The sequence below is a fragment of the Cheilinus undulatus genome, linkage group 21 (genome assembly GCF_018320785.1).
Source record: "Cheilinus undulatus linkage group 21, ASM1832078v1, whole genome shotgun sequence".
NCBI lineage: Eukaryota > Metazoa > Chordata > Actinopteri > Labriformes > Labridae > Cheilinus > Cheilinus undulatus.
The window spans coordinates 15,872,060-15,897,490 of NC_054885.1; the positions used below are offsets into that span (position 1 = coordinate 15,872,060).

At 39.8% G+C, this 25,431-nt stretch overlaps 1 protein-coding gene across 1 annotated transcript in view; it reads left to right on the top strand.

Moving 5' to 3' along the window:
* The window catches only part of lrrc4ba (leucine rich repeat containing 4Ba), a 64,579-nt gene that overhangs the window by 22,435 nt on the left and 16,713 nt on the right, over positions 1-25,431 (top strand). Inside the window, exon 2 of the mRNA XM_041777936.1 lies at positions 24,574-25,113. Within this exon, the coding sequence (XP_041633870.1) occupies positions 24,868-25,113 (246 nt within the window). The 5' untranslated portion in view covers positions 24,574-24,867. The remainder of the gene's footprint in view (positions 1-24,573; positions 25,114-25,431) is intronic.

Here is a 25,431-nt window from a genome sequence, read left to right on the forward strand (position 1 = left end):
GCGCTATAGGCGGGGTTTACTTGTGCTGAAAGCCCTCTAATGGCTGCCTCAACTGCTGTAAATACTCAGATATAGCTTTAGCATGGCCTCTGTTTAACCAGGACTAGGCCACATTTCTGTATGACAAAGAATAAAAACAGCCCTATAAGAATTTCATGTTGGGAGACATGTTTTCACTCCTCTGCTGACCTGCTTTGGCATGACTGTGATAGTTGAGGGGGAAAGGGTAACTTGTGCTTGTATACATCCGCTGCTAGCCGAATGTTAGCTCGGCCTTAGCCAGACCAACACATTTCTTCATTCACAGTTAGTGCTGAGAGCAACAGGGAAAGCTTTCTGCGTCAGAAAATGATGTTGTCGCTCTTCTGCCAACCCGCTTTGGCATGATTATGTGATAGTTAAGGGGAAAGGGTTAGTTGTTGTAGACAGCTAATGAGTTGTTGTGTCCCAGCTAATGACTCTAGCAGGCCTGTCATTAGCTGGGATGTCATTAGCTGCAGTGGAGCTTTTGTCTGAACCAGACAACGTGTCCCATCCTAACAAGTGCAGAGAGCAACACTGAAAGCTTTCTGCATGTCTTCCACTTTTAAGCTAACCTTGCAAAGCAGATGGATATGCTCATTTCCTTGTTTTTCACTGGTGAATCCATCTTGTTAAGCTCCCATCTGAACCGTTTGGGCCCGGTTAGAAAGTGACAGGACCAATCAGCGACGAGGGGCAGTACTTCCAGGCACGGCAGAGTCATGACATAAACAAGCAGCAGCAAGAGGCCGGTGCAATTATGCTTGTTTTTGCCTCCTCTAAACCAATTCTTGTCACTTTATTATCTCTGTTGACCTATATTTGCCACTTTTAACCCCTTTTCACCACTTCTTATGCCCATTTTGCCCATTTTAAACAAATTTCACCACATATTTGCCAATATAACCCATTTTTTCTTTAAGACAACTATATACTACAGCACAAATTAATAAAATAGACAGCTGTGGCTTTGAAAAGAGTAGTTACTATTCAGGTGAAAAATTAAATGTGGTTATCTTTAAAGTTGACATGGTATTGCTGACATCCATAGGCCCAGAAAGCTCTCCCCTTTATCCCCCCTTGTGCCGTGTTCAGTCACCTTCAGGTTCAGTGGGGTCCCCAGTCTTTGGCACTTTTATTTTGTTAAGTTTGAGACCCCCCGCAACAGAGAATTTGTTGTTGGACTTGAAAAGGGCTGTTCTTGCCTGATCCCAGTACAATCTGACAGAGCTTGAGCAGTTTTTCAAAGAAGAATGGAGTAAAACTGCGGACTCCAGATGTGCAGGACTTATCCATACAGAATCAGTGCTATGATTGTAGCCAAAGGTGCATCTACTAAAAACTGACTTGATCGGGTAAATATTTATGCAGTCACTTATTTTGTATAGGATATTTTGAATATATTGATATATACTTTTTACCTGAATCTTTGAGCCTGAATGTGGAGCTAAAGTGGCGAAACTCAGTCCTTTGAACAAACACGTGACACTTAAACACAAAGTCCTGCAGCGTGCGCTCTCATGTTACAGTAACTTTTTTATCATAAGCGACACACAGTGAACGCAGCACGGACTGACCCCATCAGGGAAATGTCAGTGAACACACACAAACAATCTCATGGAGTCAGAGTTGGCACGCCACAGCTTGACCTCCCAAATGAAATCACACACACATACGCTTACATTTTTTTTGCTTCTGAGCAAATAAATAAATAAAAATCAAGGCGAGGGCAGCGTTAGGAACACAGAAACGCTGAACCAAGTCGTCCTCTCCTCCATAACAGCTGGGAGCAAGAAACGCTCGGCCGAGAAACACTGAGGAAAAGGTTCCAGAGCAACCCAGGAAAATTGTGCAGCTCTGTAAATGGCTGAGAGACATTTTGATCAGCCGCTGGCTTTGCCCCCCCCCATCCCCCCCTCCCTCCCTGACAGTGTGCAGGAATTGAGAGTATCAGCCCTCTTAACAACCTTAAATACGGATTAATTGTTCGCCAAATCAGGGTCTGACCGCAGAAGGGACAGTAATAACAGGATTTTATTTGAAGTGGAGCTCTGGTTGTGAATGTGACAATGTTAAAAAACCTTTTCATCCCGGCATGTAGCGACGAGTCTGTGAAGCCCCCACTGTGTGGTTTGAACATGTGAGGTAGGTAATGTAATGTGTGTTAATAGCAGGGTGATGAACACAGTGACTTTTAATCTGCAGCCTGGAGAGAAGACAGGGGAGGGGGGGGCTGGGGTCCTGTTGGAGACACTGTGAATAGATCAGGCCCTCTTCTCTGCATCCTGCATCCTAATGAGCAGCAGCAACGCCGCATCTTTGGACATTTAGAGTGGGAGGACGAGGTGGGAGACGGATGCAGAGCAGAGGGGGGGTGCAGAATATCCTATTTGTTGAGGATGAGTGGTGATAAAATGTGGAACGCCGAATGCTCCGCTTTTAAGAAACCTCATCAGGCTGTTTGCTAAAAATAAGCTCTTATTGTGATATTGCTCCAATAACCAAACTGAACAGTTTGGTGTGGCAGAAATAGACACGGCTGCGTTAAAAGGCTTCACGTCCTGTCATTGTATCACATTAAGAAGCTTAATAAGTAAACAGGGAGGAAACGAGGAGGAGTTTCTCTGTAATTAATACTTTATCACACAATCATAAGCTCAATTGACCTTCTGTACATTGAGGAGTACAAAATGACAGATTAGCTGGAGTGCTAACAAGTCATTAAAGGACATCAAACGTGCATTTACTAAATTATGGATATGTTGTTTTTATAGCATTTAAATATAATGAAAGCAGGGAGCTTTAGCCCTTTGAAGTCCATGACGATGTGATGATAAGGAAATATTGATGAGCGTGTAATCCTCTTCTAATCCATTATAATGCAGGTAAATTGAGTAATAACAACGCAAAGAAGACAACAGTTAAATGATGATGCAATTTGGCACATTTTTCATCAAAAACAAAGTAAATGAGGGATTTAGAGCAGGATCAGATGGTAAAGATAAGCTAGAAATCCCTAAATACAAACACTGATATGCAATCAGTTTACAAAAACGATCTGTCCACTCACTTGTATTCAGTTTTTGTGGACTTGTTCCAAATTCAAACAGCGATAAGCAGCTTTGCAGCATGTGCAGTACTTGCGTGTATTATTTCTGTCCAGTCATGAGGAACCAACTGAACTGTCAAAAATGGAAAAAAAAAAAAACATTCTGAATTTGCATTAAGATCTGGTTACTCCTTCCTTTGCCATTTGTGCTTTCTACCAAATCTAATTTCAGAAGTTTCAAACTTATCCCTCTAAAAACACACACTGATGAACAGGGCGAACAGATGCAGAGCTGCTATTTAGGTTCTGGATGTAGAATAAAACCATCTCTAAACCCTTTAGGAATCACCATCTGTCACCAGGGATGCTGATTTCTGATAAGCCAATACTCCTTCTGATACATTCATAGTAAAGAGCAGCAGCCTCTAGACCCCTCGCTTTTAGCACCTGGCTCTACCACTGTGTTTTGTGTATTCATGTCTAGTGACGGGGCGCCCCGATTATTGTTGGAATACAGAGGTTGTAATATGTGACAAGGAGTGACACAGTTTAAACCATAGATAGTTGCCTCGAAGCTAGCCATATTTGGTTTCAATTACACTATCCATGCCTTTAAAACCCTCACAAAAGCTTTTCTAAGTCCAGAACTTGTGTGACTTTTCAGGGACTTTAATCCTGTTTCTATCATTCTTGTTGCTGCTATGCTGTCCTCTGTGTCACTACAGACAGGAACTAGGGCTGGGTGATATGGTTTAGAAATTTAATCTCCATTTTTTTCACACCAAACTTGATTTACGATTTTAACCGTCTGAGGACAGCATTGTCGTTTTCAACAAGAAGAGGCCCATGTTCTTCAAAGATACATAACTTGTAAACTTTACATCTTAACCACTTACTTGATTTTTCCTCTAAAAGCCCATTGTTGTGCCATTCTAATGACGCTATCCATGCCTTCGCAGCTCTTACAAAACATTTTCTGGCGAACCTGGAATTTGGATGACTTTCAGGGGTCTTTAAAGATTAAATCCACACCAGTAACTCTGATATTGAACGTCTTTTTATCCATTTATAATCAGTTTTTTGATTGTTCCTGCAGCTAAGCCTGCCTCCATATTGTCTGTTTGTATCCCAGAATGCATTGTGACTTTGCTGTGGCAACCAATGGCAGCTGTTCTGTCGTCACGTCATGAATTGCCACACAGGGCATGTGCACAGACTAGAGAAGAGAGCCTGAATGATTCATAATAGAGAGACAGAGACACAAAAAACGCTTCTTCATTATTGATCACCATGTGTTTAATACATACAAATCTTTGTATTTTCATTTCATTTCATTTTTTTTTTCTTTATAGTCCTGTTACTCTTTTTTTTTTTTTTAATCCCAGTGACATTTCTGTAGCACAAATGTTCTTATAGCTGAGGCTGTCCCTAAAAAAAAACAACAAAAAGAAAAATGTAAAGCTTGACTGTGACCACTGGGTTAATGTTTTATAAGCTTTTCAAGACAATAAGTGCAGGCCAGACCAAAAAGTTTAAAAAGTAGCTTAGGGCTTGAAAGGTTAAGCTTTTTACTTGAATTAGGCGCTGTTTAAGAGCTATCTTTAGGTAGCTTATTTTCAACAAGAAAATATTTCCTTATAGTATTCTATTAGTATTTTTTAATCGTTAGTATTGTTTTATGAACTTGACTAAATCATGTAAAGGGTTATGTGATACAATATTTAGGACCTTTGAGGAAATGTGGGGAACCAGACCTCGGAGAATTTTAATTGATGAGCCCTGTCCTGGAAAATGGAGGATAGATTAATAGCCAGGACAGCCATAAACACACCTTATTTATTGTTTCTCTGCTAATTTTCTTGCTTTCTGCACCTTCCTCTTCACAGCAAAAAACTGGAGTGTTGCATTTCAGAGTTGATTTTAAGTCTCATGGTGTAATTGTAACTCCATTCAGAGTCCAATGAGTCCTTCAGTGTTGGAGGTATTTGATAGTGTCGATCTATTCAGGATTAATCTAGTTGTAAAGACTCAGTTGATTTAAGCTCAGCCCACTGTCAGTTTAAATCTGGTGGGTGTAAATTTTCCATCAAGTGTTTGTATATGTTTTTAGATGTTTTTAGAGTCATTTTTTGTGTTTAGATGTGTTAAGATGTTGCATATTGTGCAGTGATAGCTGGCTGGATTCCTTTGCTCATGTTTATGGTGGATTATTGTTGTTTTTGATGTTAAACACTTCTAACCTGACACGCCAGATGATTTGTTCAACACATCCATTTGGAAAAGCTTCAACAGGAAACGTCTGAGAAGAGGCAGAGGCTTTGAAAAAAAACTCGGATTGTGATTGGATGAACGTTCTGTCTGTCACATCTCTACGGGCCAATAAGAGCAACAAAACATGTGACGTAGCCGCTATTGAGCTGAGCGTGCGCAGCAACTGAGGAATAATGCGAAACAGCACTCAACTTTTGTCGTTTTTGAAAAGAAAACAACTCACTGCTGTTCTTTGTTCTTCTTTTAATGAAGAAATGTGGTCAAGTTCTGATAAAACTGGTGCTTTAGCAGCATCCACTCTAATCCCTCACGACACGTCCCGACTCTGCTGCGCCTGAAAGTACTGCCCCTCGTTGCTGATTGGTCCTGTCACTTTCTAACCGGGCCCAAATGGTTCAGATGGGAGCTTTGCAAGATGGACTCGCCAGTGAAAAACAAGGAAATGGGCGTATCTATCTGCTTTGCAAGGTTAAAACACTTCTGCACCATGTGTGAAGTTATCCACTAAGTCGGTCACTTCCTGCCTGTGGCAGTGGATGGTCATTCACTGCATCTGTACAAGTGCTAGACAGATGCTTTTATGGGCTTTCAAATTAACTAAAATGAAAACAGTTTGATCTAATTAACATTTTATTGAGTTTGAACTTTTACTTTCAAACGTTAAGTAATTTTTACACATTAATAGTGAAATTGCCCTTTACTTCAATACAGCTGCCACCTACAAGTGGGCGATTACAATATTTTAGCCACATATTTCTCAGGTTTCCATGTTGAACATCACTGAGTGTGAAGCTCATATGATGAATCCTTATTGGTGAAAAACACAGGCAGGAAACAGGTTTTTGGTTTTGATTTCAGGCAGGAAAATTGTACTCTTAAAGATCCTGAATTGGAACATTTAATTAGGACTGGACTGACAACTATGCATATTTACTTATAATGGCTGACAGATGAATTAACGTAAAAAAAACAGATCAAATGTTCAGTCATTCCTGATAAAAATGTTGCATTCTTGATCGTTCTGTGGTTGATTTGATAGCTGTGGGGATTTAAAGACAAAAGACATCCTCAATCCCACAACATCTATTTTTCCTCCACACAATCATTTTTTGAAGGCCGGATGGGGAGTTTTGTGGGGCCTGATATGGCCCATGGACTGCCAGCCCACTGCAAAATGAATAAATGAATCGGCTCTATAAGATTAATTGATTGACTGGCAAGATGGTATTCAGGATTTTTGTGTAGTGTAGCTTTATTTCATCAACAAATTAACCTGCAGCCGTCCCTGTGTGTTCTTTGTGCTTCACAAGGATTCCTCAGATTAGATTTCTCTGTACAGACCTGTTTGTGTAAAGTAAAACAAATCTCAAGGTAGAGATAAACACAGCTCCATGTTTTCTGTGTAACATCACATCCCTGCAGACGTATATCTCTCCTTCTGGTCTCGTACCGTCGGCTTGTTTCATCTGTAATAACTGGAAAACCACATCCAACACCTCCTCTCATTCCCCAGCTGGTACCCACCACTTAATGATATCAGGTATAAAACACAGATTGAGTCAATAGGGGGGGGGGAGACTCTGAATGTGTTTCTACTTAACAGTAAAATGTGGGGAAATCACTGTGTGTGGCAGGGGGAAGGAAAGGTCGATATTAAGTAACAATAATGGTGTTTTTACCTGAATCTAGAGCCTGTCCTGAAATCTCTGTCGCGGTTTGGGTGGTGCGTGGGCTTATCGACGGGGATCATTGATTCACCTGCGCCAACATCTAACGTCGCTGAATATTTCAATATCCTGGGGGGCTTCGTTCCTCCCTTGGAGCCAGACATGAATCAGGTTTTACCGAGGCAACACAAAGGACGTTAGTACGCTATTAGTCACACTGCTTACAGTGCTTAAGTGTTGTGTACGAGTGTGTATTTAGATGTGTGTGGGCAGGTGACGTCAGGGCTCCATTCACCAGCAAGGCCAGCGCTTGTCCGGCTTTTTTCTTTCACTCCCAAGGGGGGCGGAGGAGGCAGAGAGGAGGAAGTGGGTGAATACGGGGCTTCCTCTCTCTCTGAAAAAAACGACACACTGGCATCCCTCTCCCCCAAATTGTCGTTTCATTTAACAAGCACCTTCTGTCACAGCCCGGCGTTCCCACCCCCCTCCTGTTGGAGCGTTAAAAAAAAAAAAAAACCCTTCTGCGTGACTCTGCAGAAAAGAAAAACTTGCCTTTTTTCTGTTGTTTTCCATTAAATCAGAGCGTCTGCATCCTGCTGCAAAACGGCCCTCTTTTTTTTTCATTTTTTTAAAAGCCGCCTTCGGTCTTCCATCCTAAAGTCAATTTCCCTCGCCGGTTAGTCCCATGCTTTAAATGTTTATAAGTGCCTGTGAAGAGGGGGAAGCCTAAGTGTGATGGACTACCCTGGGACTGAGACAGAGGCTGAGTGTGAAGGGGAAAAAAAACAGCAGAATAGGAAAACGAAGGCAGCCTGGATGGGATTATAATAGGCTGAATATGTAGAAACTGTCTCTATGGCAGGATTACGACACTATCTGACATGACTACAGAAGGAACAAATGAAATGTTTTCCATTATTTAAAAGTGAGAACGCACTGCTTTGAGCTTAGGTGGCACAGATTATATTCAGTCTGGCCTCTGCACGCTGTACGTTATTCTGCATGAGTGGTTTTTTTCCCCTGGTCCGGACAAAAAAACAAGAGATCGCACGCTGAGTGAGGAGGGCCTGCCAAGTGCAAATTTAGAGGATGTTTTATGTTAACTAGCAGACAGTGAGGGTATCATATTACTGTTGATTTAGTGTTCTTAGGAGCTGTGTGTCAGGGCGAGATCCTAGAGAAACTTGGAGGCCTCTTTCTTGATTGTACTGTGGTCCATCATATTCCCTCCTAATAATAAGAAGCAGTGACATGTGACTGATGTGGTTTGGCGCTCTGTGTTTAAATGCAGCTCACTGGAGAAGGGCCAGCCCTCTTTGGAAATCTGATTCACTTTAAGAAATAATGATCAGGCCGCTCCAGTATTTAGAGGACATTTGTCTGCTGGACTTTTAAATGAAAACATCCTCGTCTGACTGCTAGGACTACTGAATTTTGCATGCTAACATTTAGCATTCTCTCGTGTGAGAGGGTTGAGCTCTGAGTACTTACACTGGTTATTCATAAGCCTTAAAACTGAAAGGGAGTTTATATTTTATTTGTACAGAGTTCCATTTAAATGTGTAGTGGAAGGGGTTGCTATATACTGAGTTACAGATAGCCTATTTAAAGCAAAACAGCTAGCTAGCTAGCTGTAAGTCCTCCAGTGAGAACGAGGTGCGTCTTCTCTTGACATTTCCATTAGAATTAATTTTTTCATAAACCAAGCAAAGCAAAAATATGCTGCATAACTAGGGCCCTAGAAGACCTGCTCAACAAGTCCCACTTAAACGTACAACTCTTACTGAAATCATTGGAGGCTAATGCCACCACTATTGTCAAGTACTTGATACAACCAAACTTTAAAATGCTGAAAATATCTCTTTAAAATTAATCATTTCCAGGATGCAGGGAAAGAAACTGCAGGTACTTGTATATTTGTTCCCTTGTGGCTTTCGCTAATGTAAACACGCTAATGATAACCTGTTTCCCATTAAAACAGGGCTGCTTTCAGTGCATCAGAGCTGTAGTCTGTTTTAAATGGTACAACTTTTCTTGTCTTTACAGTAGCACTAGTCACACATAACGCTACTCAACTGTTTTATCTCTATTGAGACTAGGCTGGCGCGTGAATATGGAAATGCTCAGGAGTCGATAGAGTACAGTCTGCTAATAGGAACACAGAGAAACGAAGCGACTTGGGGAGAATTAGAAAAAAAGACTGGAAAGACATTTTGACCTAGGATAGACAGACTTTTACAGACTATATCGACAGAAGTATTTGGCCACCTGACCATTACCGCCAACAGGGACTGTGATGATATGGTATTGAATACATTATAAGATTCTTTAATTAGGAATTGGCCTCCATTTTTCACTTAAAACAGGCTCCACTCTTCCTGGAAAGCTTTTCACAAAATTTTGGAGAGTTTCTGTTGGAATTTGTGCCCATTTGTTCTGTGGATTATTTATGATGTTTGACAGGAAGGCCTGGCTTGTTAGCTCTGTTCCAGTTCATCCCAAAGGTGCTCGATGGGGTTGAGGTCAGATCTCTGTGTGGGCCAGTCAAGTTCTTCAAATAATATCACTTACAGTTGACCGTGGAATAACCAGGATGCCATTTCTTCAGAACAACCTATTTTGTATCACAAATGTTTGCACTGATAATTGATATTGGGTTTATATTTGTCTAACAGCTTGAGGTGGTCTCAAGCTTTTAGCCTTGACAGTCTTTATTGATAAAGTGCCAAAATATAATTTAACACCACACAATAAATAGCAGATTATTATCTTGATTATTATTGTTTGTTAATATTATAAACCCAGCATTTATTCACTATGTGAGCAGTAGCACACATAGAAGATAAATGCAAAAATGTCCTTTTAACAGACAGCAGACTTGAGCAGAAACAGACCAATGGATGATCAGCAGTCTGCAGCCAGATGGGCTGTTTAACAATGTTTGAAGACTGGGCCACCAGTATTTCAGTGCAAATTCATTCCAAATGATCTGATATAACTGATATAACCTCTGAGTTCTGCTACTGCCATCAGTTTTAAACTGAGAAAATAGATCCTGATTAGGAAAACAGATTTGATTGATGGCCAATTGCATGCAAAATGTGCTTCTCTTTACAGAAACTCAGTATCTGGATTGGCTAAAGACACAGTGAGTGACTCAATAAGCTAATTGTTGAGTAAGTCTGAAAGAATGTCTTGTTAAAGTGGATGGCCTTCAAGTGGATACATTGAAGTCACTTTTCCACAAGACTTTGCCCCCTAGCGATGCCTTAAGGTGCCAAGACTTCAGACTGTAACACGGTCACAGACATCCTCTCATCTCTGTTATGTTCATACTGAAGTGGGAAACATAAGGGTTGGAGCGACCAGAATGGGAGATGTATATTGTCACCTTCTTTGCCCTGTTTTACCTATTATTAGAGAGTGGAAGCATTTAGGAACAACAGCAACTCAGGCACGAAGCAGATGGCCATGTAAAATTTCAGAGTGGGGTCAGCGACTGCTAAAGCAAACAGTGTGTAGAAATCCCCATAAACTCTGCTGATTCCGTAGCTAAAGAGTTCTGAACTTCCACTGGCATTAATGTAAGCACAAAGACTTCTCTGTGGGAGCTTCATAGAATGAGTTTCCATGGCAATGCAGCCGCATGCAAGCTTCACATCACCACATCCAATGCCAAGCGTCATATGGAGTGGTGTAAATCAGTGGTTCACAAACTTTTCATTGGCCCCATATCTAAGGAAAGTTTAAGCCACCCCATGACCCACTTGGAAAAATTAAACATCAATTGTAATTGTTTTCATTGAAAAAAATACCAACTTAATACTTTTCTTCTAGAAAAAAGAATACTATCCATTATAACGACGATCAAAGTTCACAAAAAGGATCCGTTGATTTTCATGAATAAACTCAAAAGCTTCAAGTTTAAAGTCTTTAATTAGGGGAAAAAAGTTTACTTTAAAATTGTAAATGTACTCGAACCAAAACGTTGAATTTTTGGGGTATAAAGACGGAAATCCAACCACTGTTCTCAGTTTGGTTTCTTGTGAATTTTTTACTTTTCACTGTTGTAAATTTAGGATTTTAAAATCTTGACATTTTTGAGTTTCTACTTGTTAAAATTAAAGTGTTTTAAATTCTGATTTTGATTTCTTGCAAATATGAGAACTTTATAATCTCAAAAAAAAAAAAGGTTTTCCTCAACATTTTGAACTTTTGGAACAACATTAATGGATTCTCTTTTTTTTTTTTTTTTTTTTTTTGTCATTTTTAAGTTTGGCCCCCTATTACATTATGTTTCTTATCATGGTTTGAAAAATATGAGAGTACATCTAATTTTGACGTCAGAGCAGACAGGGTCCTGTGCCCTCCCAAAGATCTTTGGCACCCCCTCATACAATATCAGTTCCTCCAAAATCTTGTGGGAAGCCTTCCAAGAAGAATGTATTCTATCATAGCTGCAAACGTTGGGTCAATTCATATTAAAGTACATGTATTTGAATACACTACACTGCACTACAGTCCCAGTGGTCATCTTCTGCTGCAAATTCTGTACCACTTGTTCTAATTAGAAGCTATTATGATATTAATACTGTAACAATTTTTTTTCAAATCTCAACTCTCAAGTTGTTTTTGTTTGTTTCTGTGGAGAATTAGGCACAAATAATCTGGACTATAACCTCAAAAACAACAATAATCCAACTGTGAAGGCTTCCCAGATGAAGAGCCTCAGGCTTGTTGTGGTTGATCAATACTGATATTGATCAAGAGAAACTTATCATATCACTCCAATCAGACATGCTTGACCACTAACTGAATTTTAATGAAGCGGTAATGGATTAAATTGATGCTCTAAATTGACTGAATCAGCAGCTGCCATGACGCATAATAACCCTGATACAACGCGGGTATCTGGAGCTTGGATTATCTGCTGTTTGGGATCTAATCTGTCTTATTCCGAATTACTCCTTGTCTCAGAAATTGATGTGTGTGTGTGTGGGAGCAGATGTTCCTCTGACTTAAAGCCTCACAGGCACAACCCTGATTGCCACGATGTCACACTGATCAGGAAAGGTCATGGCTCTATTCCCAACGCACACAACCGACATGATGAGCTTCTCCCTCTCTTTTCTTTTCCTTTTTTTTTCTTCTCATGGCTGCATGAGCTGCCATGTTGGTGTGTGCCGAGTCATTATTGATGGGCTTCCACGCTGATGTGCAGACAGGACGCTGGAGAGAGGGAGTGCGTCCTGTCTGTTCCACTGTCAGCGCATCGTTCCCTCTCTTTCTTCATCAGTTTGAAAAGTTTCCATCCAACCATCTGCTGCCTGGTAGAGAAGGAACAAAATCTCACTCACCTTACATTCTTCTCCTGTTCCCACCCCTCCTCGCTCCCATTACGGCTCTGTGGTCGCAGTTTGAGATGTAGCAGAGGGTAAAATTATCCAAACTCAATTACCCGAACCTTTAGAGGCCGACATAAATCTTTATGAAATAAAACTCACAGGAAACCTTATTGCACCGGGGATCAAAAACACTAAGATAGGGGTCTTTTAACCTTCAACTCCACCGAGCCTTTGGCAAGTTTAATATTTCATAGAAGACAGAATATACTGTATATGTAATGTTGTCTAACAGTGTGGGAAAATGTTTTATTTAACTTTGAAGCTACTCTTTGAAGCTCAGGGGAGAAGCTAAGAGGAACACTGGGAACACTCTGGGTTGGCGATTAAAGAGGGATAAAAGCTTGAATTACATTTTTTTTTTTAACCGTCATTACATTTAAAGCAGAATACCAGAAGCTTTGAATGTTTTAGCTCATCCAGGAGTGGCATTTCATACTTTAACGTCCTTTTACTTTACATCTTATTCCCACAGCTTCCCTCCAGCAGTTTGCCATTCCCTCTTTTCTCTCGACTACCCGGCCAAATATTCACCTGCTAAGACTTCCATCATCAGCATAACATTCGCTAACATACAATGCTTTTAACAAATATTCAACCCTTGGATGTTTGACTTTTTTTAAAAAACCAGTCATGGTCAATATAATTTTGCTTTTTTGACAAAATAATGCAAAAGATCTCTTCAGTGTTAAAGACAGACTTCTACAAATTAAGTTCAATTCAATGAAAATATGTAATGCAACTAGCTACCATTACACCATGAACCTAAAAGAACACTCCAAACAACTCATAGTACAGGTTACTGAAACGTATAAGTCAGGGGATGGATACATAAACATTACATGGCACTGGAGTCCAGTTTAATCCATCATTGAGACATGAAAGGAATATTGCACGTGTGTGAATCAGCTGATGGCCAGCTGATTGTAATTATTATCACAGCTCTTTCTCTCAACATTCAAACATGATATCCTTCTCACTAATTCCTGCTTACATCATTCCAGTACTACTTTGCTGCTCGCAAAGATTCATCTCCTCCACCCCAGCCTCCTCTGTTATAGCATAAAGCTATGTTGCGCCCTCATATTCAATTTCATGCTACTAAAGAGCAAACTGCTGCTAGCTAATTTTCATTGTATTCAGTTTGCTTTGTCATAAATGCATCTTTCCATCTAGCAATGCACTCCCCAGAAAGAAAAGCATGCTATCGGACTTACCCAGGGAGCATCTTTTGAGTGGAGCCTTCTTTGCCAAATAAAATAGTATATCCATTTTGCAATAAAATGGTAAAATGTATGACAAGAATGTTCCAGATTGGTTCTGATAATACATTTTTTAATATCTACTGAAAAGAAAAATAGCCCCCAAAATGTATGTTGTTAGCATTAACACAATCAAAATAATCACACCAAGAAAAAAAAAAGAAAGAAAAATGACCAAAGAGCTGCAAGATGGCCTCAACATCAAAGATAATTGTTCATTATTTTAATTACTTGAGTATTTAGTATTTTCACTTGTTTAAAATGATTAGAAAGAAATGTTATTCAGGCCTTGTAGGAACTAAAACAAACTGGCTATGTCCTTTGGATTTGATATAAAAACGATTAATTTTCCTTGAATGTCACTTCAGATTTTATTTCGCCATAAAATCAGCACCCATCATCTCTCAGGAAACATATCCGTGACCTTTTCACCTGTGATTTGTGGTGTCAAGGCAGACAAATTAAAGTGTATCCTCCTTCACTGTAAATCACAGAATCATCGACGTACGACTCTAAAAAATGCTTCATTTTCGAGTGTTGATGTCATTCTCCCTTATGTTCAGTTTGTGTCGTTTGTATAGGGGTGTGTATAGGGTGCTAATGAGGGAGGAGGAGGAGGAGGAATGGGTGGGATACAGCTGGACAGAGCGGGAGACTGTGGTGAATAGGTAACCATGGTAACCCTGTTGGCTAAGATTTGAATGCAGAGAGAGTGAGTTAGAGAAAAAAGGGGGAAAGGAAGCTGCAGAGTGTTTGTGTGTTCAGTGCTAAGAGAATGAAGGGGGGGGGTTAAGGGTTAAAATGCATCGCTATAGAAGGTTAACCTTTCATCAAACTGAGAGGTCAATACAGCATTTAGCCCTCAAACTGGACGCTACACTGGGGTGGGGGGGAGAGGTGGGGGTCCAGGAAATACTAAGGGGTGTAATAAGGCAGCTGGTCGGAGGGGAGGAGTTCTTACTTTTTCATAAGGAGACAAGAGGAGATGGAGGATCATGGGAGATGGAGCAAAGGAGGAGAGGAAAGGTACCGGTAGAGACGGTCCTAACATGTGGAGAGTGACAGCAGCGCGGCTGAATACAGTCAACCAGGCTCTAACCAGCTGTCTGCATCGACTACTTTCAGTCTCCTCTATGGACTCCTACTCTCCTCCTCCTCCTCCTCCCTCAAAAACATCCAAGCTACCATCTTAACCCCAGCCCCCACCTGCTCTCTCTCCGCCTTTATTTTTCTTTGCACCTTTCTTGACTCTCCCTGAAATAGCTCTGGCACTTAGTTCTCACTGGTAAGAAGGAAAAAAGGTGGCTGAAAATTAAAATACATGAAAAAGGTGAGAGTCAATCCAAAAATAACAGCAGAGTGATATTTAATTCACAAAACACAGGAGGAACAGCTGCAATCATGCCTAGTACTGCATTGGCTGTGATGCAGCTATTAAAGTTGCTGCAACAATTGCTGCAAAACCAGTTGTTGCTCCGGCAGTTGTTGCAATACTAGTGGTTACAGTGAGAACAGTTCCAGTCCTAGTTGTTGTTGTTCCTGCAGCTGCTGCTGCATTAATGTTGATGCAGTTTTTTAAATTCTAGTTGCAGTTGTTGCTGATGCAGATTTTTCCATGGTTGCAGTTGCAATATTTCATTTGGAGATGTTGTGTCGAGGGTTCCCATTCAGTTCTTGCTTATATAGCATTTGAAGTTGCAATTGTTGTACTAGTAAATCTAAGTAGTAAATCTATCCGTACAGTTTTGGTTATGCTGGTAGTAGATGTTGCACAAAAGGTGTTCCAGTTCAAGTTGCAAGTCAGCTGCTGCTACTGTATTATTCAGTCCCTGTTGCAGTCGTTGCTGATGCAGGTGTTGCAGATACTACATTGATAAAGTTAATATCTTAGCAGCTGTGGCAACTAAAGTTGTTTTATTAGTGGTTATATTAGCAAACATTGTTGCAGTAAAGATATTCTTCTGCAGTAAATTATGAGTTTTTGCTTTTGTTGTTGTTTCCATGGCCTGCAAATGAAGTTGCCTTTTGTTTTTCTTGCATTTCCTGTTGTAGTTACAGCAATCGGAGTTGTTTCAGTAACATTGTTTTTGTTGAGACAGTATTGTTGAAGTTTGAGCTCTTCCAATAGAAGATGGTGCACATAAAGTTGTTTTTATCCCATTTCAAGTTACAGTTGCAACTGCTGCTTATGCAGTTGTTGCAATAAATACATTTTGTTGCAGTTAAATAACTGCTTACAGTTGTTTCCGCAGTTGCAGATCCAGTTGTTGAAGTTTCAGTTGTTGCATTGGGGTCTTTGCAATTTCAGCTGCCATTGTTGCTATTGCAGTTGTTGCAGTAATAGCAGTTGCAGTAGATAAAGTAGCAGTTGTATTCTGTTATTTTTTTATCATTGCAGTTTTGAGTTGTTCTGGTAAAAATGTTGCACATCAAGTGCGTTCCAGGTCAAATTTGGTTTGCAGCTATAGCTGTAGTAAATTTTGTCGGTTCAAGTTGAAGTTGTCTTTGATGCAGCAGTTGAAAATATTGCATTTACTGTTGAGCCAAAGACAGTCGTATGATTTAAAATTGATATGATAGCAGTTGTTGCAGTTTGAAATGTTACGGTAGTTGTTTTTGCAGCAAAAATAATTAAATAAGAATAATTTAAGTTTTTACTTTGCAGTTGATCCCATAGTTGCAGTCGCAGTGTCTGTAGTTGCAGTTGTTTTTTGCAGTGATAGCAGTTTCCCTTGTTTCAGTGGCCATTGTTGTATTTTACGTTGATTCAGTATTGTTGCAGTTTAAGTTGTTCCTGTAGTAGATGTTTCTGAAAAAAAGTTGTTTCTGTTAAAGTTCAAGTTACAGGGGCAATTGTTGCTGTTGCAAATATTGACTTTCCAGCTGTTTCAGGAACAGTCATTGCATTTTGAGTCCATATAGTAGCAGCAGCTGAAGTTTGAGTTGCTGTTGTAGCAGTTATTGCTGTTAAGGTTGCTGCACCAAAAGTTATTTCAGTTCTAGTTTTTGATTTTTTTCTGTAGTACCCATGGTTGTAGTTGCAGAAGTTGAAGTTGCAATGGTTGAATGTAGTCATTAACATTGAAATGGATGAAACTGCAGTTGATGCATTTGGGGGTTTTGCAATTCCAGTTGCAGCTGATGCTGTAGTTGTTTCAGGTATAGTGGTTGCATTTATTTCCGCTAAAGTGTGGTTCCAAAAGTTATTTCTGTTCCAGTTAAGATTTTGGTTGTTGCTTTTACTTTACTAATGCTGTGTTGTATGTTTTTTGATGATGTCGTTGTTGTAACCGTAATGGTTGTAAGTGGTGGCTGTTGTAGCTGATACAGTTGCAACAGTAGTTGTTGCGATCACATCAGTAGTTGTTTCAGTCCCAGCAGCAGTAATGCAGTTGCAACAGTAGTTGTTGCGATCACATCAGTAGTTGTTTCAGTCACAGCAAGCAGTAATGCAGCTGCTGTAGCAGTTGCAGCAGCAGTTGTTGTAGTTGCAGCAGCAGTTGTTGTAGTCGCAGCAGTAGTTGCTGCAGTTTCAGCAGCAGCTGTTGTTGCTGTTAGTGGCGTGCTCTGTCGGAGCAGAGATGCTGCTCTGATATGATTTATCATAGTGTCCTTGTGTGTGTTTTAATGTCATTGAACCTCTGCGTAGGCATTATTGATCAGTCTCGCCCCCACCTCTCCTCTCCTCCCTCTACATCTCCACCTGTTTCATATTCATCCCTCTGTATTGTCTTTTTGCCTCCACCTCCCCGACGCTCTCTGTTTTATATGCGTCTCTGTGTTGTCATTCCCCTTCCTCCATCTCTGTCTGTTTTATATTCATCTCTCTATTGAGCCCTCCTTCCTCCCATCTTTCTCTCTCACTGAGCGAGAGATTATTAATATTAATGTGTCTCTTCTTCTTCTTCTCTCCCCCCTTATTTTCCCTCTTCACTCTTTTTTTGTCTTTCTTTTACTACAGATCTCTTCTTTCTACTATTTATACCTCTCTGCGGGTCTTTACCCCTCATCATCCCTTTCACTCAACCTTCCCTCCATCTGTCTCCATCTCCATCTCTTTCTTTCTCTTTCTACGGCCGGCTCTCTGCAGCTGTTCAGTATTCATCTATTACTGTAGTGTTGATAATTCCCTTCTCTGCCTGCAGCCATACAGTCATCTATCAGATTAATAATCCTCCTCTCCTTCTCATTCTCTTGCCCCCCTTCTTGTCTCCTTTCTCACTGTGCCAAGTGAGGATGCTCGGCGTGTCAAATGAGTGTGTGTGTCAGAGTCCCATCATTACAACCATCATCATTAATAACCACATCTAGATTACTAGATGCCCTTATTAAGGCTGCTCAGGTCTAAATAACCTGCAGAGGGAACAGAGCCTGCTGGAGCCTGACTTCAGCCGGCCATCTATTAGTGTTAATGTAGACTGCACCATTCATTCGCCACCGTTCTGCAGCCCCTAGAGCGTGCAGCAGCACGCCTGTGCAGGACCAGATTAACATTTTCAGTCCCACCGCTGAGTTTATACAGCTGCAAAAAGTGGAAAAGCTTCCTGGACTAACTTTGTGTTACTGTTCTCAAGTTTGTAGGCCCAAATAGTTAACTCCTGACCAGACAGGCCAAAAAATATTACCTTTCTGTTATATTTCACAGCTGCTTTATTCTGATGTCATTTTTTTTAACTCTAGTTTACACAATGTGCATTTTTAGTCAATAATCCTTTTATTGATTAATGAATTCATTCATTCATTCATTATCTAATCATTCATTCATTTATTTTAAATTATTCATTTTGATTATTAAATTCAGAAATTAACGACCAAATTAATAAAAATAATTAAATTATAACAGAATTATTTTTAATTTGTCATTTTATTCATTTTGATATATTTTTACTTTTGTTATGTGATTTTCTTTTTTTTATTCATTCATATCTGTATCTTTTTAATTTCATAGACTATAACTAATCCGTTCCACTTATACTTTCCCTTAAATATATATATATATAATTATTATTATTTACTATCACTATTATTTGCTTTTTTTCTTATTTTTGAGATAAAATGCATTTTCCTTTTTTAATTATTTTCTGTTTTATCTATGTTAATTTCTTAGATCTTTTTGGTTTTATAATTACTGCATTTTTTCTGTTCTATGTATTTTATTTATTTTTCTGACATGTTTTGTTTCGGTGTTAGGCTTTCTTTTTTAGTTTTATTTTAGACCCCCCCCCCCCTTTGTTTTACAATTTGCATATTTCAGGGCTGTCAAACAATTACACTAAGTAATAGTAATAATCATAATAATAATAATTACCATTGTTGTTATTTATCTCACTTCATTGAATTTTCAAAAACCTCAATTTTGCATTTAAAACTTTTTCTGTTTTATTTGGATATTTTTTTTACTCTTTGAAACTAAATAGAAGTTATTTCCTGTGTGGATACAGACCTGCTTTTATTTTGAGAAGAGCTTTTAGTAGATTCAGTGCTGGACTCAGGAGAAAAATTGTTACAGATATTCATGTAGTAGCATGCAGCATCAGACCAACTATTGCATGGACTGAGGAGTCTTACAGGTCTTGATTGACAGTTTTTTTATTATTATTATTTTTTGAAATGTATTTACAAATGCAATCTATCATCTTCACAATTAACTTTGGTTTTCTCCAGAAACTTTTGTTTCACTTTCTAATTTGGAGCAGAGTGGGGAGGGGAGGGGGTAAATGCAGAGCTGGCCTGAGGCATAAGCCAGATTAACAGCTGCTTAGGGCCCCATCACAACCAAGGGCCCCTCAAGAGTGAGGAAGTGAATGTTCACAAGCAGTACTGTAGCAAACTATAGTGAGATCAGCCACGTTGTAAACAAAGGGAACAAGGTACCAGGAGTAAAAGTCCCCTGAGATGTCATAGATTTAGTTGTTTTATATCTGGAGATTCATGTAGTGCTGTTTTGGGTTGTTTCTTCAGTGTGTAAAACGAATATAAACTGATGTGCTTGAATGCATCACAAACAGTCAACAGCATCTCTGCACTGTAATAGTGCTACAGGTAGGCTCAAAACTAACTAGTTAGTTCTGTTACCTCAGGTTTTTCCCCTGCTGGTGTTTAGTTAGCAGTAGTTGTGCAGATAATCTACCACTGATTGTATCAGTAAGAGTGATTGCCGGTCGGAGTGCCCCCAAACAGACTTTGCTTCAGGCCCCGTGTTGGCTTGGGCCGGCCCTTGGTTAACAAAGACGCAATTAAACCAGCCCATTTTCATTATAAAACAAAAACCCAAGATAAGTTGTACCAGCCCCAAAGTACAGCAGCCCACCAGGAAAACGCCCAGTATGCCAGTTTGCCAGTTTGCCAGTCCAGCCCTGGATGGATTAAAGACTGCAACCTGATCTTTAAAAAAATGGATTTCCTCACCAACGTGTGTCCTTGTATTTTATTGAAATAAATTAGTGAAAAGTGATCAGGATGTTTGTGTAGTCATTGGTGTGTGAGGCAGCCATACAGCCAAATGTTTGGGACTGGACCCCTTTTAATTCAGCACCAGTTAAACTATGACACCAGTTATTTCATAAATTCTGAGAAACAGCTGGTTTTTAAAATACTTTACGTAAAAACATGCCTCGTACTTCAAAAACAAGTGTCTCTTTAATTAAGAAACACTGTTTATTTAACTTGTATTCAGAGTTTTCCCTTTTATTTTTGTACAAAAAAACCTACAATATGCATGCTTGGAATCAGAGATACTGATTACAGATGGATCACATAGTTGTCCATGATGAGAGTCATTACAAGTCTTTTATTTTTAGAGATCTTTTGAGAGCGCTTAACATCATCTTTTACTACAATGACTCTGTCTCCCTGTTGTATGCTTCATATGTTAGTAGAATGGATTTAAAGGTGCTAAAGTTAGCATGTCTGAACACTAATATATCACTGTCTTATTAATAGTTCTATCTGGGTGTAATTAGTGTTAACAAATGAGAGCGTTGCTGGATGACTGGAAGCCTCTCTCTCACACCACTGCTGTTATTAATGGTCTTCAAACTGGAGACCACCTGTCCCATAAACCCTGTTGCTTCAGATCACAGAGTCCATTTTTAAAGGGAAGATGATATCTTACTTTCACTCCTCAAAGCAATTATCCTTGACGCTGGCTTAATCTGCTTTTTTCCCACTCTAAACGAATAGTTGTCATAACTGGTAAACACAAAACCAAAAAATGTTGAAGCCGGTGTTATATGTTTAACAAAACATGTATAATTATGTTTAAATTACACCGCTGGGTAGCAGGTGGAGTAGTGCAAAGCAACGCAGACACAAACATAAGTCTGTGGCGTTCCCAGTGGTGTGGGTCACTACAGCGTAGATTCAACAGACAAACCAGACTTGTGTCTCTGTGCTCCTGCCTGATTGCACACCTAGATTTCTTTTCTAGTCGTATCTGTTTATGTGATGACTGAAATAATACTGATACACAGAAGTCAGCCTTTATGCCAGAATATTAAGGCCAAATAGAGAAAGAAAAAAATAGATAAGGGAATCACGCATAATTTGGTATTCAGTGTAAGAATAGTAGAAACAGTACTAAAGATACTAAAGTGGGTTAGAACTTCACAAGATGCTCCACGTTCCTTTTGCATAGGGAACTGGCTGATTCTCTGATTTTACCTTTTAAAGTATCACATCTAACCAGAGAATATTTAAACCCCTATTCTCCCCCCAAAAAGCTGGGACATTGTGTAAAATGGGAAAAAAATCAGGATACAATGATTTGCAAATCTTTTATTAAGAAACTGATCAACTTTATTATACAAACATGTAATTCTGATCCCTGCAACATGTTCCAAAAAACTGGGAACTTGAAGTATTAAAAGTTGATTTGCCCATCTTCATTCACTCATCCATGCAGGGTTTCAGCTGTTGTATTTTTGCACTTCATAATGCATCACACATTTTCAGAGAGACAGGACTGGGCTGCATGCAGGCTCTGTTACTCTGAGGCTATGCTGTTGTAACTCGTGCAGAATGTGGCTTGCCATTGTCTACCTGAAATAAGCAGGGACATCCCAGAAGAAGATCTAGTAGGAAGCATATGTTGCTCCAAAACCTGCTTGTGCCTTTCAGTATTAACCCGCTGTTGTTGTACAGGACAAGAAAAGCCACTTACTTGTTTTTCCTCGGCAAGCCTTCCATTGTGCCATCCTAATGACGCTATCCAGGCCTTTATAGCTCTGACAGAACATTTTTTAGTGAGCCTGGAACTTGGCTGACTCTCCAGGGTCTTTAAAGATAAAGTCCACACCAGTAACTCTGATATTGAATGTCTTTTTATCCATTTATAATCCATTTTTAATAGTTCCTTCAGCTAGTGGCAAATGCTGTTGCACTGTGACTGGGCTGTGATAACCAATGGCAGGCAGCTCTGTCACCATGTCATGGTTTGCCGAACTGGGAATGTGCAAAGACTTAGAAACTAGAGAGAAAGAGACACAGAGAGGCTGTGATGTGATCCCTCAGAGTCAGATTCCTTCCCACAGTGCAAAGATTTGAATACTTTTTTTCACTGCGATTTTTTTTTTTTTTTTTTTTTTTTTTACCTTTTTGCTCCCAAAGAGGTGGGAGAACACATGTGTAGAATACATTAAAATCTTTTAGCTTAAATTTCCATTTAGTTTTATTTCTTTTTGTCTTTATAGTCCATAACTTTTTTTCTAAATTCAAGCGACATTGCTGCAGTACACATATTTTCAAAGCCTCGGTTGTCCTATTGGAAAATTATTTTAAGAGCTTGACTGTGCACCACAGGGTTGTTTTTCAAGCTTTTTAAGATAAAAGTCCAGGTGAGATACAATGGTTTTAAAAAACAGCAGAGGGCTCAGAGGGTTGATAGGGCCTTTACAGATGTGCAAGTTACCCACCAATACACTCCTACAACTTCACCGCTGCTGGGTTTTTAATTTTGTATAAATAAGAATCTGGATGGGCCATTATTTCCAAAAACAATCTGAAATGTTTTTTTCATAGATCATTCCATCTCAGAGAAGGCAGCCATGCTTCTGGATTTATGGTTTTGCTTTGCATGGTGGTCTTAACTTGCAATAATAGATGCAGGAACTTACTGTGTTACTGATGACGGTTTTCTGAAGTGTTGCTTTGTCCACTGTAATATCTATGAAAGAATGTTGCTTGTTTTTCATGCTACTATCTGAGGGTTCAAAGGATTTTTGGAATCTTTTGATGACATTATGAACTGTAGATGGTAATTTCTCTGAAATCCTTGCGACTGCACATTAGGAATGGTTAAACTGTTTGCCTACGTGAAGTCTTTCACCAAGTGGAGAAACTTGTTCCATTATTGACTCTGAATGATTTTGCAGCCTGCAGGCCATTTTTGATTAGCTTGCAGTTAATTTTACATATAAAATGATTTGTCAAACCAACTTCTCTCACTGTTTGCCACCATTGTTTTTATATTCCTGCTACTTCAATCACGTCGCCTGACACTAGTTCCTGTGTCCCACCCTCTCAACACGTGATTCAAGACGAGCTTCGCATCTTCAGCCCTCACACAGTAACAGATTCTTGTGCCATCCAGCCATGCCTGTCCCCAACTAGTGCAGACTGTTTCAGACTTTTCCCAAGTGGGAATTGTGGGTAAAATCTGGCAAAAAATCTCGTACTGTGACTGTGTCCTCAGTTTTAGTTTCAGCACAAGGCGCTGCTGCCATGCTACTTCTGTAAACAAACATTTTGACATGAGGAATTTATTGATGCATTCTTTTTTGACTAAACTGAAACAACATAGTAAATGGTCAACCAAAAAAATAATGATATGTTGATATGGATTACAGCAACAAATAGCAGTACCAATAGCATTCCAGGGGCAGAGCCAGTGGTGGCCAGGGTTGACGAGGGCCCCCTGAATTCCAGCTGGCCTCCTCAGAATCCTTGTAATGGTTGGCTCTTTGCCTCATTAGCCTTAAACTTTAATATCCTCAAGGTGAGGTTTATAAAAGGGGCCCCTTCATCCTTTTATATTTGTCTAGGTGGCTCTAAGTGGAAAAAGTTTGGACACACCATACTTTAGGAGCGTACCTTTTTAAACCCAATTATAGCACCATCACCTGTTACCATTTAACACACTCACCTGTGGAATGCTTCAGGTGTTTTATTTTTTTAGCATACCACAACTTTTAAAGTCTTTTCTGTCCCCTGTCCCAACTTTTTGGGAAATAAAATAGAAACAAAACTTTTTTGATATTTGGGTTTGTACAGCTCAAATAATGTTCATGTAAAATCACTTTGTTTTAATTTTTAATGTGGCTCTACATCTCAACTATAAACCTTGGGCCAAGGGCATTGAAATAGTGACTTCAGCCTTGATTGAGACCAGCAGGCGGCCATGTTTTCTCCTTCCTGCATTGCTCTCAAAATAACATCATTTCTGTACTTCTTAAGTGTGATTGAGTGTTTGCCGTTCATTTGTTACTCGTGCCTGTTCTTTAAAAGTGTTTTTTTGATTTCTTTGTGTTTACATGCTTAACTCAGAGCTTTGATGACACAAATTTTGCTCTACTTTTGATCCTGACTTTCTATATTTCTACAGCACCTTCCTGAACTGTTAATTACAGAAATCGGCTTCCACCTGCCCGGGGTGAAAGGATTTGATTTGTGACAAAATGTCTGCTCAGGGATTATGTGGGGATTGGATATGAGCAGTGACACAGAAGTTCTAATGCTCCGCAAAGATTTTTTTTTTTTTTTTTTTTTTAACAATCCCCCCCATGATAAGCTATACTGTAGATGTCTGCCTCTTATTTGTTCTGTTCATTCTCTGTTGGTGAAAACACGGATGGCAGTCTGTGTTCTGTCTCTAATAGCTCTCTCTCTCTTTTGTTCTCCCACAGTCACTCCTGGGTTCCTCTCACTTCAAAAAAAACATCGCTCAAATCCCCAGACAGCTCCAGCGAAAAAGGGAATAACATCTGTTTATCTGCATATTTCTATGTTCAAAACACAAGAGGAGAAAAAACAGAGATCGACGGAGGACACAAAACATCTCAGAGGATGCAGAATTAGAAAGAACAAACTGTCGCTGGAGGACCAAAGGGAGGACAAACCTTTTTTCTCGCACATCCACCAGTGTGGAGTCAGATCACCTGTACCTCCGGATTAAAGAGCAGGGTCATGTCCCAGTTGCCATGCGCATCGCCACGCTGACCTGCCTCCCTGGCCCCTCCCCCTTCCTCTTTCTATTGGCCCAGCTGCTACTGCGGCTCCTCCTCCCTGGGCCGGAGTTGGTGGGAGCCGCCTCCTCCTGCCCCTCCCACTGCACCTGCTCCAACCAGGCGAGCCGAGTCATCTGCACGCGGCAGAGCCTGGAAGAGGTGCCCGAGAGCATCTCAGTGAACACGCGATACCTCAACCTGCAGGAGAACTCCATACAGGTGAATACAGGCTCAAGAGCTCACATGGTTTTATGTCTCAGTACCCCCTTCACTTTTTCCATTTTGTCATGTTGCAGCCTGATGCAACATTCATTTAAATTCCTTTCTCTCATGATTCTACTCTCTGTACCCCGTTATGACAAAGTGAAAACCAAATTTTAAACATGTTTGCTAATTTGTGACAAAGGAAAAACTGAAATATATCATTGACATAATTATTCAGACCCTTTACTCAGCACCTTTGGCAGAAATTGCAGTCTTTTTGAATATAATGCAACAAGCTTTACACAACTGGATCAAGGAATTTTCCACCTTTCT